At 39.8% G+C, this 23,742-nt stretch overlaps 1 protein-coding gene across 3 annotated transcripts; it reads left to right on the forward strand.

Annotated features, from left to right (window-relative positions):
• The first annotated feature begins 1,892 nt into the window (after positions 1 to 1,892).
• Positions 1,893 to 22,899, forward strand: Dennd10 (DENN domain containing 10). Of its 3 annotated transcripts, none has more exons than XM_034510891.2 (9): positions 1,893 to 2,025; positions 4,360 to 4,556; positions 7,467 to 7,546; positions 10,678 to 10,826; positions 11,577 to 11,688; positions 15,208 to 15,308; positions 18,167 to 18,274; positions 19,530 to 19,624; positions 21,519 to 22,899. In XM_034510891.2, the coding sequence occupies exons 1-9, from the start codon at positions 1,971 to 1,973 to the stop codon at positions 21,693 to 21,695; spliced, it is 1,074 nt and encodes a 357-aa protein (XP_034366782.1). In that variant the 5' UTR covers positions 1,893 to 1,970; the 3' UTR covers positions 21,696 to 22,899. The 3 variants fall into 3 exon arrangements, with proteins under 3 accessions (XP_034366782.1, XP_034366790.1, XP_034366797.1); XM_034510899.2 differs by having other exon boundaries at positions 1,919 to 2,025; positions 4,340 to 4,556; XM_034510906.2 differs by lacking the exon at positions 7,467 to 7,546 and having other exon boundaries at positions 1,930 to 2,025; positions 4,340 to 4,556.
• Positions 22,900 to 23,742: the final 843 nt, after the last annotated feature.

Here is a 23,742-nt window from a genome sequence, read left to right on the forward strand (position 1 = left end):
CTTGGAATCAACTCTGACCTGTTGCTCAAAGATAGCTGGTTCCCCTTTATAGGCTTGGTCTGTTCCCTAAAAGTAGCATACTGAACGCTTAGTGCTGCGGCACAGGTCTGAAATTCCTGCTACTTAGGAGTCTGAGGCGGAAGAATTTTGAGTTCAAGGCTAGCTAGGGATAATTAGACAGAGCTATCTTAGCAACAACAAAAAATATAAATTAATGGTTATTTACTTTTCTATTTCTGTAGACACTGTCAATCTACTTTGTAAAAAGCTTCATTCATTAGTATATTTTCTTTACACAAGTGAACTCAAATACTTTCCAGAAAATCATTATGAACTGCCACAAAATCAGGATGCAATTGCAGTGATGCTGATATTATCTTTCACATTAAATCCTAGTGTAAATGTATCTTTTATTCACCTGTAATAACTTGCATCTTGGTGGTTTACTGCCTCTGTCTATTAACCTAGTTGTGGAAGCTTCTAGCCTCTTTACAATCTCATCTCGGCCTAGAATGTTTTCAGCCTCTGAGACTTACTGCTCATCCTTTCTAATCCTTTCTGAACTCTGGCTGGCTAGCTCAAACTCCTCTCCAAGCTGACAGATTCAATCTGGCTTTTCCTGAATTGCTCTCCTTGGTCTCATACTGACTTTGGCAATCTGTTCTAATCTTCTGGCTCCTTCTCATTCTCTGGCTCATTCTGTTTTCACCTGTGTGTAGCTTGTTCTCTCTCTGCAACCTGTCTCTGTACAACTGTCCCAGTAAAGTTTTCCCCTTCCTTTTTCTCTCCACTGCCCCTCAAGTAGCTTGCCTTTCCTCTCTCTTCTAATGAGAGTTGGACATATCCTGTTCTGTCAAATTTTTCTTTGATTTCACTTTGAAACATGGGTGTTTCCTTCTACAAACTAACTTTACCTTCATTGTTTGGTATTAAAGATATGCACTAAGGGTGTGTCTGAATTCCAGCCAGAGAGATTAGTGTGTGTTAAGGGCTGAGCCACACCACAAATAGAAACAGATTTTTTTCTTTCTTTTTTGCAGTAAATACCACAATCTTGGGGTTCACAGTGTGATCAAATATCCTGCAACATCCTAGAGCATCCTTTAAAAAAAAAGATTTATTTATTATATATGGGTACACTGTCTTCAGACACACCAGAAGAGAGCATCAGATCTCATTACAGATGGTTGTGAGCCACCATGTGGTTGCTGGGATTTGAACTCAGGACCTCTGAAAGTGCACTCAGTGCTCCTAACCACTGAGCCATCTCTCCAGCCCCTAAAGCATTATTATCAGTGAATTCAGTATTTTAACTCTTACATGCTTTGCCTCCACACCCTCTAAATAAATGTATTGAAATCCTTTCAAGGTCATGAATTTAGGAAGTTGAGCACACCCAACACATACTGTGTAGGGTAAAAGGCCTGGGAAAGAACACTCTGACCCTAACTTGAAAGAAACAGATTCCCACCAATCCCTGAGCTAGTCCTAAACTCGAGATTTTAAATCCTACCAATCTCCACCCTGGAAAGCTCAGCCTCCCAAGAAATTCTATAAACCCTGCCTTTTACTCATTTTCCTGCTGAATAGAGGCAGCCACCCTCCTAGATTCATTCCCAATCCCCAAATAAATCTCTTGTGTGAGGTTTGTTGTGTGATGTGACTGTACTCCTTGGCTCCCAGGATTGGAGGCTCCAAAGGATTGCCAGGATACCTCTCGAAGCAGATCAAGTTGAGGACATCATTCTCTGCCAGAGCAGAGCTGGATGTGAAATGTGATGTGTCCCTGTGATTGGAACAAGGACCTAAGGGTAGAAGGGCTGCAAGAAGGAAGCTTGGCCAGGAGAGGGAAGCCTGGGGCGCCACCTGTAGTGCCTGCTGCACCCTGCCGGAAGGGACGGGACTTGTGTGTGGGCGTGGCCAAGAGGAGGGGTGGGACCTGCAGTGCGGAGCCCGGGTAGCGGCGGAAGATGGCTGCGGTTGTGGCATTGGACACCCAGCTGATGCTCGGAGTTGGGCTGATCGGTGAGGATGCAGGCTCTCTGTCCGCCAGGCCATTCCGCAGCTCCGCCTGGGTTCTGGGATCCCCGGGTCTGCCTCTCCATGGAGGAGCTAGACTTGGGCCAAGGACTTCGGCCTCCTCAGCCCCGGGGCTGACGTGGGGCCTGCGGGCGAGCGGGCGGGGCTCCGTACTCCCGTTGATGGTCCACTTTGGGACTATGGGTTGGAGAGCTAGGGTTGGGCTGTGCTTGCTTGCGCCTCCCCGGGAGTATGGGTGACACCCCAAGAGTCCCGGGTGCCATTGTCAGGACATGCCAGGAAGTGGCAGAACCGATGTTGAAACCGGTGGAGGGTAACCCAGAGCTTCCACCCCCACGGCGGAGAACTTCGTGTCAGTTGATCCAGATGTTCCTGGAGTTCCTTCATGGTCACATGTGGGACCCCGGCTAGTTAATAGGAATTCATGCGGAGGGAATTCATAGGTATTTTTGTATAGTTCAAACTATGTGTGAGCCGTGGCAGCCCTAGCAGGTGGTAGGTGATAGTTAACTGCATGAATGCATGGCTCTTTATGAATTTCTTTGAATAGTCTCCTGGGGTTCTAATACACGTAGGACACTATGCTTCCTGGCAGAGTACAATCGAGTTCCTTAGGCTTATCAAATAACTGCTGTAATTATTTTTCAGGAGCTCAAAGGAGTGACTTTATCCTTATTTGCTTTCTCTTTTTGTGTAAAATTTAATTTTTTTAGTGTGAATGTTTGCCTGACTGTATGTTTGTGCACCTTGTGCATTCTTAGTGGAGGTCAGAAGAGATCATCAGATCCCTTGGACCTGGAGCCAATTGTGAGCTGTCATGTAGGTGCTGGAAATCGAACCTAATCTTGAAAAACAACCAGTGCTCTTAACTGCAGAACTATCTCTAGTTCCTTTGTATTAATTTTTTTTTTTTTGGTTTGTTTTTTCGAGACAGGGTTTCTCTGTGTAGTCCTGGCTGTCCTGGAACTCACTCTGTAGACCAGGCTGGCCTTGAACTCAGAAATCCACCTGCCTCTGCCTCCCAAGTGCTGGGATTAAAGGCGTGCGCCACCACCGCCGGGCTTGTATTCATTTCTAATGTGATTTTAAAACTACTTGAAAACAAAACCTAAGTACCTCAGGAATCTTGGACCTGTCAGCACTTCAAAATTAAGATTGAGTTAAACTATGAAGATAAAAATGACTTATAAAGTCATTTTTAAAGTGCCAGGGTGTGGTGCACTTTAATCTTAGCACTCAGGAGGCAGACAGGCAGATTTCTGAGTTCAAAGCCAGCCTGGTCTACAGAGTTCCAGGACAGGCAGGGGTACACAGAAAAACTCTTTCTCAACAAAACAAACAAAAACTCAATATATTTGCCTGCTCAACAGTTCTTTAGTTTTTATTCTCCTTTTTTTCCTTTGATTTTATTTCTACATACACTTAAAGGATATTTATTTCTAAGCTAGGTGGTGGTGACCTGCTTTTAGCTTAGCACTTGGGGGCAGCAGGTGGGTTTCTGGGCCTGGTCTATGCAGGAAAGTTCCAGGAAAGCCAGGGATACACAAGGAAATCCTGTCTAAAAAAAAAAAAAAAAAAAAAAAAAAAAAAAGTGTTTCTAAGTAAAGGGGTTATCAGAGGCATAGTGACACAAATCTATTGAATTGAACTCAGGACTTCTAGAGGTCAGTGCACATAACCACTGAGCCATCTCTCCAGCCCTCCATTTTTCCCTTTAACAACCCTTTCTATATATTTTTATTAAAAATTCTTCCAGTTGCATAAAAACATAAGTCAATAGCCATTTTGTGAGAGGTGATAGAGGATCTTAACAAATATCTAAGGCTAGTTTTCCATTTAATTATTTGTGTATGTGAACATGTGGCAGGCTTGCTCACATGGAGGTCTGAGGACAGTTTTGGGGAGTCAGTTCTCTCCTTTGACCATGTGTGACCTGGGGGTAAAACACAGGTCATCAGGATTAGTAGCAAGCACTTTTACCTGCTTTGCTTAGGTAGCCTAAAAACAAAATGATAGTGATGTCATGTTTACATGATCATAAGATTACATGATACCTTGGAATCTCAAGTTTTAGGAGATAAGACTTAGAATCTGGAGTTCAAGGTTGCCTTTGACTGTATCATATGACTAGCTTGAGTGATAATAAAAACAACCAAGCAAATACAAATCATGAGTTCATAGGAATTTCATGTCTCATGACCTGGGTTGCTTTGTAAACGGGGTGGTAAAACTGATTCCACAAAATGTTTCTGAGTAACCAATCAATTTACTTCCTTGCTGCTGTTTGACATTCTCACAGTGACCATCTTTCCACCATAGAAAAGGACACTAATGGAGAAGTTCTGTGGGTGTGGTGTTATCCTTCTACGACAGCCTCACTCAGGAATCTGCTGCTCCGAAAATGCTGTCTAACTGATGAAAACAAACTTCTCCACCCTTTTGTTTTTGGTCAGTACCGAAGAACATGGTTTTATGTCACTACAGTTGAAGTTCCAGATTCTTCAGTTTTGAAAAAGGTATGACTGCTTCAAGGTCAAAAACAAAAACCAACCAACCAAACAAACAAACCAACCAAAATATCTAAAAGGACTTAAGAATATAAGCTTTAGATTCTGTCTGATACACACTTGAAAACATTAAATCTTATTTTCACTGAAACTATTTCCTTTAACATTCCATTCGATCTGTGAAGACTGGTATCCACTGTGGTTAGTTGCATGCTGAACAGTTTGAGAACATATAGTCTCTCATAGTCTGATGGACTAGAGATATAAGGCAGTTTCAGAGTCATATTGAATAAAAGTGAGAACTGTTTTTTTGTTTTTGTTTTTGTTTTTTTCAAGACAGGGTTTCTCTGTGTCCTGGCTGTCCTGGAACTCACTCTGTAGACCAGGCTGGCCTCGAACTCAGAAATCCGCCTGCCTCTGCCTCCCAAGTGCTGGGATTAAAGGCGTGCACCACCACCGCCCAGCGAGAACTGTTTTCTATAACTGAAAACTATTTTAGGACTGGGTAAGGTGTATTGCACCTGTAATTCCCAGCACTTGGGAGGCAGGTGGATCTCAAAGTTTGAGGCCAGCTTGGTTTCCATAGGGAGTTCCAGGCTAGCCTGAGTTATATACTAAGACTTGTTTCAAAAACACAAAACTATTTAGAATCTGGGAGTGATAGCATATACCTGTAATCCCAACTCTTAAGAGGTTCAGGTAGTAGGATTGCAAAGTTCCAAGACCAGCCTGAACTACATAATGCGTTCCAGGATAGTCAAAACTTTTTTTAAACTTAAGCAGTCTTTAATGAAAGTTGTATGAAGTGCTGTACTTCTGCATCTTCTTGGTTGTTTCTTTCCTGTGTTTGCCCTTCTACTTTCCTACCTGTTAGGACTTGGCTTTCCTCTTCAGGATCTCCTTCTTCAGCTTTAGCCTGATGATAACCGCCTTGCTGGGGTGGATGTCCACATGCACAGTTGTACCATTAGTCTTTTCTTGATGCACTGGTTCAAAGTAGATGATGTATTTCTTCCTGTACACTTGGAACACTTTGCCATCTGCTGGCCTTTGTGTGTCCTCGAACAACCTAAACTTCATTATCCTTTTGAATGGGCATAGACCCAACATTATATTTCTGCCTTAGCTCTTTAGAAAGCAGGGAAGACATGATCTTGCTCCGAATGTGAGAAGATGCATTGAAATATACCATTTGTGGGTCTTGCTTTAGTGGTTGTGGTACAGCAATGACTGCAAAATGAAAGAGCTAGTCAAAAACTTTTTAATCTTTTAAAATTTACTTTTATATGTAGAGGTGTTTTGCATGAATGTAAGTCTGTATAAATATATGTGTGTCTACTGCCTGCAAAAAATTAGAAGAAGGTGTTGGATCTCCTGGAACTGGAGTTAAAAACAGTCATGTATAACCATATGGATTCTGGATGTAGAACCTAGCTCCTCTGTAAGAGTAGCCAGTGTTCTTAAGCACTGAACCCCCTCTTCAGCCCCTTAAAAACTGTTTTAAAGATATAGTTATTCTTGGTAGAGTTAAGAATTTTTAATTTACTTGTAGATGATAAAGATACATTATGCATTTAAAATGATTACTAAGAAAACCTTTTCATAATTAGGCTTTTATTGGTGTGTTTACTGTAGTAGTTAAGTATCAGTGTGACTTGTTAAATATGAGGTTTCTTTTTACTTTTTTTTTTTGAAACAAGATTTCTCTGTGTATCCCTGATTGTACTGGAACTCTTTCTGTAGACCAGGCTGGCCTCAAACTTAAGAGATCCACCTGCCCCTGTCTCCCCAGTGATAGGATTAAAGGCATGCCCCGCTACTGCCGGGCTAAATTACGTGGTTTCTAACTTAAAGCAAGCACAGTTCTCCAAGAGAAAGAATAAGGAAACAAGTCCCTGAGGTACCTGGGATGCCTCTTTTCACTTTTCAGGGTTAACTTTTGAGCCATAATGGGACCCTAGGAAGCATGTCCAGAATACAAAGAATAGCATTAACTGTTTTTTCTAGTATAAACTAGGAAAATCATTTAGAAACAGTTATTGAGTTCTTAGAAAATTTTTAGTTTGGATGTTTCAATGTATTATAAGATCTTTGGGTGTTATTCAGTAAGTTCTTTTTCTCTTTGATGGTTTGGTTTAAGACAGAGTCTTCATAGCCCAGCTGGCCTCATACTCACTATATAGCCGAGGCTTGCTTTAAACTCTTGGTCCTTCTGTCTTTACTTCCCAAGTGTGCCTCCATTACAGATTGTGATGGCATGACTCACTTATATTCAGTTTGATAAGCTTGTTTTGTTTTGCTTTTTTCAAATCTTACTTTTACTTTTATCTCTGTGTGTACATGCCCATGTGAGTACAGATGTCTTTAGAGGCCAGAAGAGGGCATTGGGCCCCCTGGAGGTAGAGTTAAAGGCAGTTGTGAACTGCTCTGTGACTATTGGGCCTCAAATTTGGGTCCTCTGCACGAGTAGCAAATGCTTTAATTGCTAAGCCATCACTCTACCACCTTCATTTCTTTCTGAAAAATCTTGGTGCAGCCTGAAGTGTAGCCCATGTTTTGGATTACAGCAGCATTCATATCACAACAGTGTTTCAGATTTTAAAAACAATAAGATTTAGAAATAGTTTAAAATATGTGTTTTTCAATAGAGCACATTAACATACACATATAACCCAGTGTCTTAGGAGGCTTAGGCTAAAGGTCTCAAGTTTAAGACCTATATGGTCTACATAGCGAGACTGTTTCCAAAATAAAATAAGAATAGAGAAGCAAGTAAAGACTTGGCATTTTGGTCTAATTTAAGTACATTGTGTCCAAGAGGCTTGTTAGAATAGATTAATACAATTAATCTGTTAAAACAAGTATCTATTGAATTCTATTAATATCTTTAAAAACTGTGCTTTTGTTTCTTTTGGACAGGTGACTCATTTTTCTATTGTTCTGACCGCCAAAGATTTTAACCCAGAGAAATATGCCGCCTTCACTAGGATATTGTGTAGGTCTGTATGAAAACTATGTTAAATGCTAATTCACCAAAATGAAGATGTCATTTAGTAGTGACCCAGCAATGTCCACATGAAGGAAGCAGATTCAGCCTGCAGTCTACCTGCTTTGATCCATTTGGCTTTGAAGAGTCTGATCTGTAGACTGAGACTTTCTGTTTTGTGGGGTTTGTCCTGATTTGGGGAAATGGGCCAGGGGAGAAGAAGCAATTTGTCCAGTTTTTGTAGCTCTTGGGCAGCTCAGATTGTTTGCCACTTTTGTTCTGTTCTAATCTTTCTTATATATTAGGGACATAATGGCTTTTTAATGATGGCTTTCCCCACATTTTAGTTTGCCCGGTTTTTTTTTTTTTTTTTACTAGTATCACTAGCTAACATGCAATTTTAAATGTCATATGTTTTAGCTCTCTCATCCAGTACTTTTGTAGAGAGCTGAAGGGAATTGTTTTTCCTACTGTAAGTCTAATAAATGGTTGCTTTTTTTTTTGTCTTTTATACATATGTACACATGCACATGCACAACATAGCAAAAATTGAAAAAGAAAACTTGATTACCTAAGAGTTTCAGTTAGATTGTATTTTAACAAAGAAAGGGTTTTAAAAAAAAAAAAAAAAAAAAGATTTGTTTATTTATTTTATGTATATGAGTACGCTGTTGCTCTCTTCAGACATACCAGAAGGCTACATCAGATCCCATAACAGATGGTTGTGAGCTATTATGTGGTTGCTGGGAATTGAACTCAGGACCTCTGGAAGAGCAGTCAGTGCTCTTAACTGCTGAGCAATCTCTCCAGCCCCACAAAGAGAGGTTTTACTGTTTATGTAAATAGCCATACTACAAAACTTACTGTGGAAAGCTAAATTCAGGCATGTAGCCCACTGTGGAACAGAAGCAGCTGCTGTTCTTGTGGCACTGACATAGGTGATGTTGTTATTGATAGAAGGGTTGAAGTCCAGAAGCTGTAAACTGAAAACTGTAGAGGTGTTTTTTAAAAAGCTTGACTCGACCTCCCTAACCAGGCATAGTTACTCAGCTGAACTGAACAGGAAGTATTTTGGAGTTCAGATACCACTTCCGATTCAGAAAGCTGAGAAGATGTCTAGTTTCTGTAGTGTGCAGTGTTATGGCATTGTACATACTCCTGTCCTGTCTCAGGACAGAAGACATGAGTCAGCAGTTGCCAGCCACTTCCTCTATCCCCATGCTTCCTGCTTCCACATGCTTAGCTTCACATGTGTTCTCATGTCCGTACACACGTGTCTGATGTCTTTGTGCATACTCATTAACAGATACTTTTTTATGATGGTGAGGTAAATGTAGAGGGAATGAATCAGGCAGGCATGTTTCCTATGACATACAGCAGAGGCCACTTACAAAGGCTTCAGTTTCTGGGTGGCATCCCCTAGTCCCTTTGGCCAGTGGGGTTTTGTGCATACCTGGAATCTGTACATGTCAAGTATGGCAGACCTGAGGTTACTGTCTGAACATGGTCCTCTGGGATGCACTATGTGGTTCTCCCACAGTCTTTTCAAGGGGGGTTGTTCTTTTCTGTCTCTCATGGAGCCAGGGTTGTCATCTCATCAATTTTATGTTTGACTTCTCCATTACTATAGTTGATTTCTGTTCATTATGTTGACACATTTTTTTATTAAGAAGCACATAATAAAAAAGTATCAATTATGGGGCTGGAGAGATGGCACTTAAGAGCACTGGCTGCTCTTCCACAGTCCCTAGCACCTACATGGTGGCTCACAACAGTCTGTAATTCCAGCTCCAGGGGATCCAACATCCGCAGGGAAAGCCTCAATGCACATAAAAGAAAAATAAGTAAATCTTTTAAAAAAGTATCAGTGATATGGAGGAATCTACAATAAAATTCAAGATTTCCTCCTGCCTCTTCCCTAGTCCCAGTTCACATAACACCTGTAACATCCTTTTGTATAATCTTGTGTTTAAATTAGTGGGTTGGTGGCCATACCTGAGAGCTCACAATATTCATCGCTCTTCACCTTTTTCTCAATTTGTATCTTGATAAGTAAGCATTTAGTAATCAGTTCAACTAGATTTTTTTCGGTTAGTCTACAATAAATATAATTTTCAAGTAGTCAGATATAAAAATCAGTTTTCAGTTTAATTTTCTCTGTTTTCTATTACGTCAGCTTCTGAAAGGCCTAAGTATGTCCAGTAATCTCTTTTTTTATTCCTCAGTGCTGCCAATCAAACTCAGGGCTTCAAGCAGGCTAAGTCTACTCTTGACTACTGAAGTGTACCCCCATTATTAGCTACTGAAGTATAGCCTCAGCTTCTCAAGCAAAATGTAGCTCTAAGCCAGACATAGTGGTTTAAGTCTTTAATCTCAGCACTCAGGAAGCAGAGGCAAGTGGATCTTTCTTGAGTCTGAGGCCAATCTGGTCTAGATAGCAAGTTCCAGGATAGCCAGAGTATACAGAGAGACATTGCCTCTAAACAAACAAACAAACAAACAAACAAAATAGATCAGTGTCTATAAATAAAAGAGAAATAGCCTTAGTTGATCATAGGAAGGGATTTGAAGGGGAAGAGACTTCACTTGGGCTCTATGAATGCAGCTGGCTTCCTGTCAGCATTTTTTGGAAGTCTTTAACTTGATGATAGATGTGTGTATTTATTACTGAAATTAAAGAGCATGGATTTCTTAATCATTTGAATGTAGTTACCTCTAGGATTGCTTATAATAAGCATAAGTTCTATAGCTAATTACTGCTTTCTCTGTGAACGATACCTTGAACTCTTTTTCAAAGGAAGTCAAGACAATAAAACAGAGTTGCATGTCTGAGAATGCCAGTTATGAGCATAAGTCATAAAAAAAGAAATAAGAATTTAATATTCCTGGGAAGCCACTATTAACTTCCCTGTATAGGGACACATCTGATGGCAGGAAAGAGCATTCCTCAGAAATGGTCCACATCTGTCAAGTGTTATATTTCAAAGTAACTTAGAGAAGGAATGCTATGGGATGGTTTATACATTTGGAAATGCTGCCAGGTTACTTTATAATCTAGAAAATACCAGTGTCTACCCTTGGTGCCTTTCTCCACATTACTCATACTGCATATAAAACATTGTCACTCTTTGTCCTTTCTTACAGAATATATTTGAAATATGGAAGTCCTGTTAAAATGATGGAGAGTTACATTGCAGTTCTCACCAAGGGGATCTGCCAGAGTGAAGAAAATGGCTCTTTCCTTAGCAGAGACTTTGATGGTCGAAAAGCATATCTTGCTGGCTCCATCAAAGGTAAGAAAGAAAGAAAAGAAAGGAAAACCCTGGCCAACAACAAAAGCTCCAAGCCAAGGTCGCTTTAACCTGCATTTCCTACAAAGAGAGTATACCAGCTCTTACTGACTTACTGACTTAGGGTTCTAGGAAAACATATTTTGTGACAATCTTTTCTACATTGTGTCTCTTCTAGAAGTGTTCTTTTAGCTAAATTCATGGCTCACAGTCTCTGCTGACTTACATAGTTTTTATTTCCTTACATCCTAGTCATTAGTTCTTCCTTCTAGAGAACTCCAGCTTCAGGCACAGTCTTTAATTCTAGAAATAAGTCACAGATCTTGGTGGTCCTCTGAAGGTGGAGCTGGTCATTCACATCCTTTAACAGAGCCCATTGCTTTTCATTTGCTGTCTTTAGTGGTTTCTAGGCGTTGGGTGGAGGTTGGGTATTCTTCAAGATGTTTTTATGACACTGAAAATCAATGGTTCTCCTTTGTATTATTTGTTGCACTTCTTTAGGAGTTTGGTGTCATCTGTACATCCAGCATAGAGTCCCTATGGGGCATTGCTGGCAACTATGATATAGATCCTGGTAAACATGCATGAATAAATATACCCACCCAACAAATGAAGTATGTCTGCATTTAATAACATTTGCCTAAATGTATTTGGTGTATTTAAAATAATTTTGTATTTATATGACAGAAATTCTATTTATTGAAAACCTTACACCATTATGTATTTAATGTAATGTTATCTTTTTATTTTAAGACATTGTATCTCAATTTGGAATGGAAACTGTTATCTTACACACAGCATTGATGCTGAAAAAACGAATTGTTGTCTATCACCCCAAAATAGAAGCTGTCCAGGAGTTTACCAGGTACTATCATTAATTATTAAAAAGTGTAAGCTTTCCTAACAGTTGGAAACACAAGATGGTACTGTGTGCTATGTTCTGCAACATGCTAAATAAAAAGAATATGGGTTAGTCTGAGTAAAATACCATTTTTGTGATTTACTTTAGAGCTAATAGTTCAGAATCACTGAGTTTGGGAAGATTCTTTTTTCTTTCTTTCTTTCTTTCTTTCTTTCTTTCCTTCCTTTTTAAATATATTTACTTATTTTATCTATATGAATACTGTCTTCAGACATACCAGAAGAGGGCATCTGATCCCATTACAGTTGGTTGTAAGCTACCATGTGATTGCTGGGAATTGAACTCAGGACGTCTTGAAGAGCAGTCAGTGCTCTTAACTGCTGAACTATCTTCCTAGCCCCAGAAAGATTCTTATTTAATTTTGGAAATAGGTCACTTGGAAGACAGAGGTTGCTCTTGGGAGACACAAAGCAGATGGATCCCTGAGTTTGAGGCCAGCCTGGTCTACAGAGTGAGTTCCATGACAGTCAGTACTACATGAAGAAACCCTATCTTGAAAAACCAAAAAAAAAAAAAAAAAAAAAAAAAAAAAGAAAAGAGAGAAGCCAGCAGATATGCATAGGCAGACTAGAACATCCATCGAAGGGAAGAAAAGGCTCTACTTTACATGTGTTGGGTGTATATAGTTATGTATGTGGATTGTGTGCTTGGAGTGGTGTGTGCACACATTCCTAAAGGAATATTGAGGGCTGGATAAATGGCTCAGTGGTTGAGAGTACTGGCTGCTCTTCCAGTGGTCCTGAGTTCAATTCTCAGCAATAGCATGGTCACAGCCATCTATAAGGGGATCTGATGCCCTCTTCTGGCATGTGGGTGTATATACAGCAGAGCACTCATACATTAAATAAATTTTTAACAAAAAAAAAAAAAAAAAAAAAGAAAGAAGAAAACCCCAACTTGAGGCTGGAGATATGGGATTAGTGGTTAAGAGCACTGGCTGTTCTTCCAACAGATCTGAGTTTGAGTCCCAGTACCCATATAATGGCTATCAACTATCTGTAACTCACTGGGCAGCAGGCACACGTGTTGTCGATAAATGAACTCAGAACGCCTGTACACATAAAATTAAGTGAATTAAAATTAAACGTGTGTGTGTGTATATAGTAAATGAATATTTTAAGCTTGTGAACCATGTTGTTTCTGTGCCAGTTTCTCAGCTGCCTGGCACAACATGTATGTGAGTTAATGTGGCTGTATCAATAAAACTTTATTTTTAAAGATAGACACATAGTTTATAAGGCCTCATTTGCAATTTTAAATAAATTGTTTCTTTGGTTCAGTTTTACCTGACTATCGTTGTTAATGTAGATGAGATTTGGGGAGTGGAATTTTTGTTTGCTTCACCTAATTCATTCTTTTTTTTTTTTTTTTTTAAAGACAGGGTTTCTCTGTGTAGCCCTGGCCGTCCTGGAACTCACTCTGTAGACCAGGCTGGCCTCGAACTCAGAAATCCGTCTGCCTCTGCCTCCCAAGTGCTGGGATTAAAGGCGTGTGCCACCACCGCCCGGCACTAATTCATTCTTAAATACTTTTTAAAAGCAAAAAAGAATTGGCATTTGTCTTGGGTTTATTAAATGGGAATAAATAGGACACCTTATATTATTAATCTTACTCATGATAAAAAAACGCAAGGAAGTAGCATTCTTATGTTTTATGAAAGAGAAAAATGAAGCAGAGGCTAAGTGGTGAGATTATGAAAAGGGGAAAATGCTCTGTAGACCACAAGTCCTAGGTTAAAATCATGGCATGGCATCTTGTTAGCTCTGTGGTCAATAAAAGAAACTGGCTGTTCTGAGCCTCCATTTTATCTGTAAAACAAGGATTGTAATATAAAGTTGATGAACTTGTTTTCAATACTGGGAATAATTTATGTGATGTGCTTTACAAGTGCCTCTTTCCCTATACACCTGCTTTAAAACTATTATCTTTGGGCTGTTTGCCCTGTTTGAGGTGAGAAGGCCAGCATTTTCACCTGTTCCCTCTGTATTTGACTTTACCTCATCACTTTCCCACCTAAATCGTGTGTGTGTGTGTGTGTGTGTGTGTGTGTGTGTGTGTATGTATGTATGTATGTATGTATGTATATTTATTTAAAGGTTTATTATTTATATGAGTACACTGTAGCTGTCATCAGACATACCAGAATAGAGTATCAGATCCCATTACAGATGGTTGTGAGCCACCATGTGTTTGCTGGGAATGAACTCAGGACCTCTGGAAGAGCAGTCAGTGTTCTCAACCTCTGAGATCTCTCCAGCCCTACATCATTCATCTTAAACTGGAGTATCCATGGCTTCTAAGGTTTCTTGAAGCTCCACACATGAGTTCCTCACACCTTCCTGTATCCCTTATTTATTTTAATTTTTATTTATTTTAAATGTATGGATGGTTTACCTACATGTATGTCTGTATACCAAGTGTGTGCCTAATTCCTGCAGAGGCCAGAAGAGGGCATTGGATCTACTGGGATTGGAGTTATTCATGGTTGTGAACCCCTAATGGATATTGGGAATCAAACCTTGGTTCTCTGGAAGAGCAGCTAGAACCCTTAACTGCTGAGCTATCTTTCTAGACCCCTGCTACAAGTATTTCTGCTTACACCTGTGTTGTCTGAAAACAAACATTTTGCAAGTTTGGCTAGATTTGTAAATATAAATAGGAGACATCAGAAAGCTGTCTTGCTGGGACTAGTTTGGACCCCAAACATGTTTCTAATAGTTGGCAAGCTGTATTTGAAAAAAAAACTTAAGGATCATCACTCTGTAGATCTTTGGAAATTTCACTGTCTTAGGGTTTTACTGCTGTGAACAGTATGATCTTGACCAGTGCAAGTCTTATAAAGGACATTTAATTGGGGCTAGCTTACGGGTTCAGAGGTTCCATCCATTATCAATGTTGGAGCACTGTATCTTCATCGGAAGGCTGCTAGCAGAATACTGGCTTCTAGGCAGCTAGGACTATGGTCCTATTAAACCCCACTTCCACAGTGATACACCTACTTCAAAGGGGCCACACTTCCAAACAGTGCTATTCCCTGAGCCAAGTACATAGAAATCATTACATTCACCTTGAGTTTTTTGTAGACAATCTGTTCCAAAAGGCAATTTAAAATGTGGCCTTCTCTGGGTTTAGTGGCATATACCTGTAATTCTAGCACTTTGGAGGCTATGGCAGGAGGATCGTCATGAGTCTGAGGCCAGCCTGGGCTACATAGTGAGTTCTTAGCCAGCCAGGGTATAATACCTTGTCCCAAAACACACACATACTTACATGGACATACATCTAGGCATTGCTTTATTGTCAAGTCCAGAGGTATTAGTACATTTAAGGCTTGGTTTCTCCCCTGTTCCTGAGTAGACATCCATAGGACTTTACCCTGGGAGTTTTCTCTTGAGAGAAGGAGCAGGCAAGTGTCCAAGGCCAGTAACTGTATAACTTTGAGTTTTTACCTTTATTCCTTAGGACTCTGCCTGCTTTAGTGTGGCATCGACAGGATTGGACCATCCTGCATTCTTACATGCACCTTCATACTGAAGAACTGGAAGGCCTACAGATGTGCACAGGTACATGAAAACATTCAGGGGAGGAAAGACTCTGCTTATATTTGTTTGGTGTATGTATTTGTGTTGGTGGGTTGTATACATATTGGTAAAATGAATAATAAAACAACTTTTTGGCAATTACAGTGATTTTTCCCCCCATTTAAAAGTTGTGGTAAAATGCACAAAATTATCATTTTAACTTTCTTTTTTCCTGGTATTAGAAATTGAACCCAAGGCTTCAGGCATGCTAAGGAAAGCCATTGCCACTGAACTATTCCTAGCCCTAAGTTAGTTAATTTGGTTTTGAATGCTTAGATTTTATTTTGAACCTCTCCACGTTTTTCTTAAAATCATAGTCATTAAAAATATTATTATACAAATATATTATACCCTCTGTATTTTTATGCCATTAAATATTCTATATATGGAAAAAGTTTTTTCTGAAACAAAATATAAAATACTAAAACCACAGAAGTCTAATAAATTCCAAGGAATTAAAATTAAGCATTTGTGGAGCTAGAGATAAGCTCAGTGGATAAAGGTGCTGTTGCTAAGCCTAATGACCTAAGTTTGATCCCCAGACACACAGTGAAAGAAGAGAATCAACTGATACAAGTTGTTCTCTGACCTCTAACCCTGTGACAAGGCAAGCATGCAACTGAACCACCACCAAATGTGCACACTATATATATCAAAAAAATTCTACTCATCAAAAGATACTTCAGAGATAATGAACCACACAACCAGTTTGAAGATTTTGAAGCATGTCATATCCTGAGCAGATAAAGAAATTCTATGGACCAAAAAGAAAAACTTAATTGAAAAAAAAAATGAGTATAAGAAAGTTTTTTTTTTCCTCTATAGAGAAAACAGATACAAAACACATGTAGATTTGTTTCCCCTCACTAGGAATCAGAAAAACTTATGTTAAAACTATAACAAAATGCCCTTGTAAACTCCAAGCTGACAAACATTTCAATCTGTATCAGCAGCAGAACAGTTAATGATGGGAAATTAACAGAATCTCCCCTGTGGTACTACAGAGAAGACAAACTGGAATAGTCTTTGAGGGGCACACTTGGCATTAGCCAGTGACTTGAGTTAAACCAGCAATTCCAGTACATAGTGTTTAATGAAAAGTATTACATATATTTACTGAGAGATGCATAAGACAGTCACGTTTTTTCCTTATGTTTTTTTTCTTTTCCATTTAGTTCTTTAATATGCCTGGGATTATTTTTCATATATAGTGTCTGATTTTGGAACCTAATTTCGTTTTTTAAAGATTTATTATTTAAAATCTCTATGAGTGTTTTGCTATATGTATGTCTGTAAACCACTTGTGTGCCTAGTGCCAATGGGGGCTTGGAGTTGGAGTTACAGATGGTTGTGAGCCACCATGTGGGTTCTAGGAATCTAATCCTGTCTTTTGCAAGAGCAGCCAGTGCTCTAACTGCCGAACCATCTCTCTAGCTCTTAGCTTTTTGTTTTGTTTTTGGGAGAGAGAGAGAGAGAGAGAGAGAGAGAGAGAGAGAGAGAGAGAGAGAGAGAGAGAGAGAGAGAGAGAGAGGTTTTCAGTATTCCTTTAGTCTCTTTTTTTGTTGTTTTGTTTGTTTTTTATTTATTTGGCCATTCAGTTTTTGGTACGGAGAACTGAATATACTGTACCATTTAAATATAATCTAGCCCCTGTTTTTATTTTTTATAAGAATAATCACCTGGATCCAGGGCATTTATTGAATAATTTATTTTCAGTAGTCAGTGCCCACCCCATTATATTTTACATTTGTCATGTGGTCTACTGGGGTCTGGCTTTCAGTAGCAAGGTTTGCTTTTGTTGGTGTTTTTGCTTTCTTTACTTGAGAATGTAAAACATTAGCAGTGGTAAATTAGTCCCCAAGAATAAAACAGAACAGTGCTAAGGGTATGGCTGAGATTCACACAGTTGCTTAGCCTGTATGAGGGTCCCAGCTCAGTAACCAGCACTGTGAAACAACAAAACTCTCATGTTTTTATAATTAACTTGCTCTCTGAAATAACCAGTATGTGGGAACCATTTCCCTAAACAGCACCAAGTCTTTTGACTCCATTAGCAGTTATCTGATAGCACTCAGGGATGACCCTTGTATCATCCTGACAGCCGAGGAACTTCCCTCGGAACAAAGATCTGAAACAAAGACAATGGTTGAGTCCATGTTGCTTTCTGACATTCTTTTTGTTTTAAACCAGAGTTGGATTTTTATAAAAAGATATTTTCAATGTGTTTTATACATGAGGATTAAGAGAAAAAGAGAGAACACTCAAAGACACACACACAAGGGCATGGGTGTAGGCCTGCCTGCCTGCCTGCCTGCCTGCCTGCCTGCCTGCCTGCCTGCCTTCCTTCCTTCCTTCCTTCCTTCCTTCCTTCCTTCCTTCCTTCCTTCCTTTCCTTCTTTTCTGTCCTTCCCCCTCTCCCCCCCAGAGTTTATCTATGTAGCTTTAGCTATCCTAGAATTTACTCTGTAGACCAAGCTGGCCTCGAACTCTGCCTCATGAGTGCTGGGATTAAATGCATCCACCACCACCCAGCTGGGGATGGGCTTCTTAACGAGTTACCTACTTTCTGACTTTCTTGACCTAAATATCACTGACCAAAAAGTAAATGCTTTACTTTAGCCTGTTCACTGACATTGAACTTAAATTTTAGAACATTTTGAGCCATGTGTATTCCTTCAGGCATCTGACAAAAATATAGCAACTGCTGAGTGCCACTGGTGTAGCCAATGTTCCTGAGTAATAGGAAACTTCAAAGAACAGCAGCCAGTGAACTGTCAAGTCTCCTGAGACCTTCACACATGATTTCCCTGCTCCAGTAATTTGATCAATTTGCAATGCAGGGTACATTGCTGGCTTTGTAGAATTGGAGGTGAGCAACAGACCAGACCTCTACGACGTGTTTGTGAATCTGGCAGATAGTGAGATCACCATCGCTCCACTTGCAAAAGGTGACTTTTCCATTTTATTCTGAATTTTCTGTTTTATTCTCTGTTACAGTATTGACATGAGGTACAAGCCAAGCAGCTGTATGTTTTGTGCTGCCTCTTTCCCTAAAGCCAGTATTTGAGAGCCTGATTGGCATCTGTTGGAGCTGGCGGAATTTCTCAGTGTCCAGAAAATATGATTAAAACCTGTAGGCCTACATGTGTTAAAAAGCCAGATAGGACTAACATTTATAACTTTTGTGTGATCTCTTACCAGTTCCCAAATGTGGGAGCAGCTGAATGCTGACTGTTAGGACCCTGTGTTAAAGTCTGATGCTATGCAGGTTTTATCTAGCAACTTCAGATGAATAAAACCAGAATTGTTCTGTCACGTATTTTGAAATTTCAAACATGACCATATTCATGTGGAAAAATGAAAGTTGACTCCAATCATAGGAAATATTACCTCTTGTAATGCTAAAGTCATTTTTTAAAAAATGGCCAGAGCTAGGAAGGATGGCACTGTCTGCTTTCTGCTGTCATCTGCAAAACACTCTTATTCCAGTTAGCACCATTTGAATAGTGTCCCTTGTAGTTAAACACATAACTTTCTGTTTATCTTCCTGACAGCAGGAGCACCATCTGTAATTGATGTGACTGAGTTGGTTTCCTTTGCATATTTCCAAGGATCCAAATATGGTGTGTGCTCTGCTGGCACCCTAGGACCTGCGCAAAAAAGATCTTGTTTCACAACCTTCATGCCAGAAAAATGCACTTAATTTTTGTGACAGAGTCTGTCTTCATAGTCCTAGCTGTACTAGAACTCATTATGTAGACCAAACAGGCCTACAACTCACAGAGGTCAGTCTTCCTCTGCCTTCAGATGCTAGGGTTAAAGGCATGTGTCACTTAGATTCTCAACTGTAAAGATTTGGACAAGACAGTCACGGTTTTTCCTGCAAGTCCCAGCTCACTTATAGTCAGGGTTGTTTTTTTTTTTGTTTGTTTGTTTGTTTGTCATTGTTTATCAGGGAGATGTGAAGGGGAATGTGGTTTGGCATTGGTGAACATACCTTCAATCCTGCTGTTACAGCTGGGTTGTGAATAAAATGGAAACTTGGAGGGTTATCTGCTGCTGCCTTTTGAAAAGTTCTTTAGTGTGGTCTTTCAGATTTTCAGGTTTGGTTTTTTTTGTTTGTTTTGTTTTTGTTGTTTGTTTTTTTCTTTTAATTGTATAAGTTTCTTAGTCTTCATACAACATTCTTTCTGCTTTGATCAGAGGCCATGATGATGGGCAAACTGCATAAAGAGATTGGTCAACTAATTGTGCAGTCTGCAGAAGACCCAGAGAAGTCAGACAGCCAGGTTATACAGGTAACTCTTGATCTGCCTTATGAAGCATCCTTCAGCAGCCTCATGGCTCACTGTCAGGGCATCACAGCAGAGTGAAGTGTCAGGTGATAGGCCAGCTGACATTAGTGTTTGTAGCTGATGATGGTGGATGGGAGTCAGGGAGTACATCATTACAAGAGCTAGTGCTAAAGCCAACCCCAGTGGTGAGAATTGTAACCACTGAGTGGGCTGGAATGCCTTTGAGGGCCATCAGTGCATTTCATCTTGCTACAAGAATTTTCATGGAGGAACAAATAGTGAAACAGTAACTTTGGAATCAAGTCTCCACTTTTGAAATCTGAAGAACCAGCTCCTTTGGGGAGGTCACCCTGTTAACAGAGTGTCCATATGCACTAGTTTGGCAACCTGTGGACAAACAAAAAAGCCTAGGAGGACAAATGGCTTTTATTTTCTGGGTTTTTCCAAAGCCCCTGAGGCTACTCCAGTCTCTTCACTGCTCTTTTGCCTGTTCCTAGCTCTCTACTGAGGAATATACTCCCAGTCTGGGCTCCATCTCAGAGCCTAGGCTCATCTTTATCTATGCAACCATAAGAGCATCTATGAGAAGTAGTCTCTACGTGCTCACCAGGTCCCACCTGACACATTTCTTCCTGAATCTGTATATCTGTTCAGTGTTCCTATTGCCATAGCCAATGTGGTTCGATGTGAGAAAAATACTGCCCTCATGGAGCCTGCTTTTTAATTTAATTTTTGCAATGAGTAGTGATTAATGTGGAGACTCAAATTGATCTAAGTGCTGAGAATAAGAGACTGAATGCTCAACCCTAAGTAGGACGTCTGTATCACTGCACCTTAAGGTTCAGAGATCACCACAGAATCATGGAAGAGAGGGTAGAAAGAAGAGCCGGAGGACAGAAAGGGGAGCTGTGAAATGCTGACATGGCTGTAGCATTCATGAACTTGAAACAGCTGTGATTGCCCATACAAGCCGACCACAGAGTGGCAGGTACATGATTCTGTGCAGAAAGTACCAGGGTAGATAAATTCAAAGGAAGAAGTAGGGTGCAGGTACAGGGTTCTGCAAGAAGAAAGGAGTGGATGGCTTCTGGGCACTCAGTGCCTGTTGGCATGGTAAAAACCTAAAATAGCATGACATGGATTTTTGTGTGTATGTGAGTGTGAGTATATGGACCTGCATGCATGGAAGTCAGAGGACAACTTTCAGGAATTCTCTCCTTCCACCATGTGGATCTCAGATCCAACTTAAAATTGTCAGGCTTGGTACCTAGCTTTTACCTAGGCCTGTGGTTCCTTTTTTATTTTTTCTTCAAAGCATTGTTTCTCTTCATAGTTCTGGCTATACTCAAACTCAAGGATCTGCCTGTCTCTGCCTCCCAAGTGCTGGGATTAAAAGTTGCCATGCTTAGCTTTTCTTTTGAAACAAGGTCACTATGTAATCCTGGCTGCCTAGAACTCACTATATAGACTAGATTGGCCGTGCACACATCTACCTGCCTCTACCTCCTGCTGGGATCAAAGTCATGTGCCACCACGCCTGGCCTCCACAATGATTACTCTTAGTATCAATGCATTATATGCTTTAAAATGACTAAAATGATTGTAAACACATCTGTGACATTGATTTCCTAAGTTATTTTGATTTAAGAATTTATGAGAGATGTACATAGTGGTGCATGACTTTAATCCCAAATTTTAGGAGGTAGAGGCAGGCAGATGTCTTGAGTTAGAGGCCAGCCTGGTCTATGGAGTGAGTTCCAGGACATCCAGAGAAACCCTGTCTCAGGAAAAAGAAAAAAAAAGAATTTATGAAGTTAATCTAATAGGAGAATCCTAGGAAATAACAATTCACATTCTTAGATACTAACATACTGTGTGTTTTCCTCTTCCATTAAAGGACATTGCTCTAAAAACAAAAGAAATCTTCACCCACCTGGCACCATTCTCAGAAGTGTCAGATGACGGGGGAAAGGTCATCCTCAATGTTGAGGCGCTGAAGCAGAATCGATTCCCACCCGCAACAGAAAACTTCCTGTATCATCTAGCAGCAGCCGAACAGATGCTGAAGATCTGACTGTTCACAACGTCCTGCTGCAGCCCCTGCAGAGCTTCCCTTTTAATCCTAGTGCCCACTGACTTTATACAGTGTTGGAATTATAGGAATGTTCTATTTCTAAATAGTGAGATCTTAAGTGAGAACACATAAAAACAATTTTTTTTTTCCTCTGCCATTTGATACAGTGCTGAACAGTGTTTTAATTTTAATTTCTGTCCTAATGGTAGGAGCCACACAGATCAGCACATGCAAGCCTTCATTGTTCATTCCTATTTAGACTCCCTGTAGCCATAAACTTAACGGTTTGTTTTCAGAAAGCTGCCTCAAAAGTTTGCTTTTTATTATTCTAGAAAAAAAAAACTTGAATTCCTCATGAGAGATTTTACTTTTTGAGCCTAACTGCTATGTTTTCTGCAGAATTGTCTAGAAGGTCATTCAAGAGATACTGCAATTGCACTTTCTTGTAAAAGAAAATGTTTGGGGGCCTTTGAAATTTTTGCCTATATTATGAGGGTTTTTCATAGATTTTTATACTTGAGTAAACAATTCCAACAACCCTTATATAAGCATTCAACAAACATCAGTCATTAGTACTCTTGGATTAACTGCTGCTAGCAGTGTCTTTGGAAAAGAGGCCAGTTCCCAACAAAGAAACCCCTTTAAAATGTAAACATGTATAAGAAAAAAATATCTTGGTTGTTTTTGTTTACAGTGCTGGAGCTGGAACCTGGGGCCTTGCATATGCCAGGCATTGCTTTCCAATCAAACTAAACCCGCAGCTCAATAATGCTTTCATATATTGGTAAAGGAACATGAGATCAAATTGCAGAGGCCAAAACTAGACAGTGTCTTCAAGTGACTGCTGTAAAGGAATTTGGCCACATCATCAAGGACACTGATATTAGTCTCTCTTAATTTGAGATCTTAAAATTGCCAGATAAGCACAAATGTCTCAATTATGCATTCCTTATGTCTACTCACATTTATTATGAAAGGCCATCATCCTTCAGTATAGTTGCAAAGCATTCAAACCTTACCAGGAAACATGTTTGCAAAAACTTTATCTAAGTTGCGTATTTTTTTTAGTCTTATTGCTAGACATTTAAGTAAAAATTAAAAATAGCCTTTCTCTTTTGTCCTGGGGTGGAAACAGGGAGAACTTGACATATGTTGTTTACTGGAGCTAACAACTGAAGATTAAATTTGCACTTTATAGAAAGAACTACTAATGTCTTTTCATTTTCTCCCTTATCTTGCAGTATTGTTAAAATTACAAACATGACGAAATAGAGACATTTTGATAAAGCTTTAAATAGAAGGCAGTCTTCAACATGGAGACTTTGCCCATCTTGTGTTTTCTTGATTTATGTGTATGAATATTTTGCCTCCATGTATGTACATGCACCACTTGTATATCTAGTGCTCATTGGCAGTCAGAAGGCATTGGCTTTCCTGGGGCTGGAATTATAGATGGTTATGAGCCACTGTGTGGGTGCGAGGAACCAAACCTGGGTCCTCTGCAAGAATAATTGTTCTTAACTGCTGAGTCATCTCTCTCTAGCGTCTACCTTTTATTTTTGAGACAGGATTTCACTATGTAGTTCTGTCTGGTCTGGAACTTGCTACATAGACCAAGCTGGCCTCAAACTCATAGAGATATGCCTGCTTCCTGGGTGTTGGGATTGTAGATATGGCTGCCATACATTCCTTATTATCCTGACCTTGTCCACACATACATTTTTAAAAACTTATTTGTATATATGTGTGTCTTTGTATATGTTACATGTTTGGGTGCTGGATCCTCCTGGAGCTGGAGTGATAGGCAGTTGACAGCTGGCTACATGGATGCTAGGAAATGAATTCACCACCTCTGGAAGAGCAGCAAGCACACTTACATGCTGAGTCATTTTTCTAGACCATGGTTCTCTACCTTTAATTCTGTGTACTGTTCACCTATAGTTTCACTGAGCCACTTGGTCATTTTTTTTCTAATTTCATCTCTTTGGGCTGCTGTGATACTTGTTTAAAACCAAATTTTAAAGTAACTGTCCTGTAGACAGAGATG

Source organism: Arvicanthis niloticus, chromosome 1 (assembly GCF_011762505.2).
Source record: "Arvicanthis niloticus isolate mArvNil1 chromosome 1, mArvNil1.pat.X, whole genome shotgun sequence".
NCBI classification, from domain to species: Eukaryota; Metazoa; Chordata; class Mammalia; order Rodentia; family Muridae; genus Arvicanthis; species Arvicanthis niloticus.

Coding starts and splice junctions, on each gene's coding strand:
- Dennd10 (XM_034510891.2), top strand. CDS start 1,971: ATGGCTGCGGTTGTGGCATTGGACACCCAGCTGATGCTCGGAGTTGGG. Junction 7,547..10,677: donor TTCACTAGGATATTGTGTAG/GTCTGTATGAAA, acceptor CCTTTCTTACAG/AATATATTTGAAATATGGAA. Junction 15,309..18,166: donor AGGCCTACAGATGTGCACAG/GTACATGAAAAC, acceptor TTTGCAATGCAG/GGTACATTGCTGGCTTTGTA.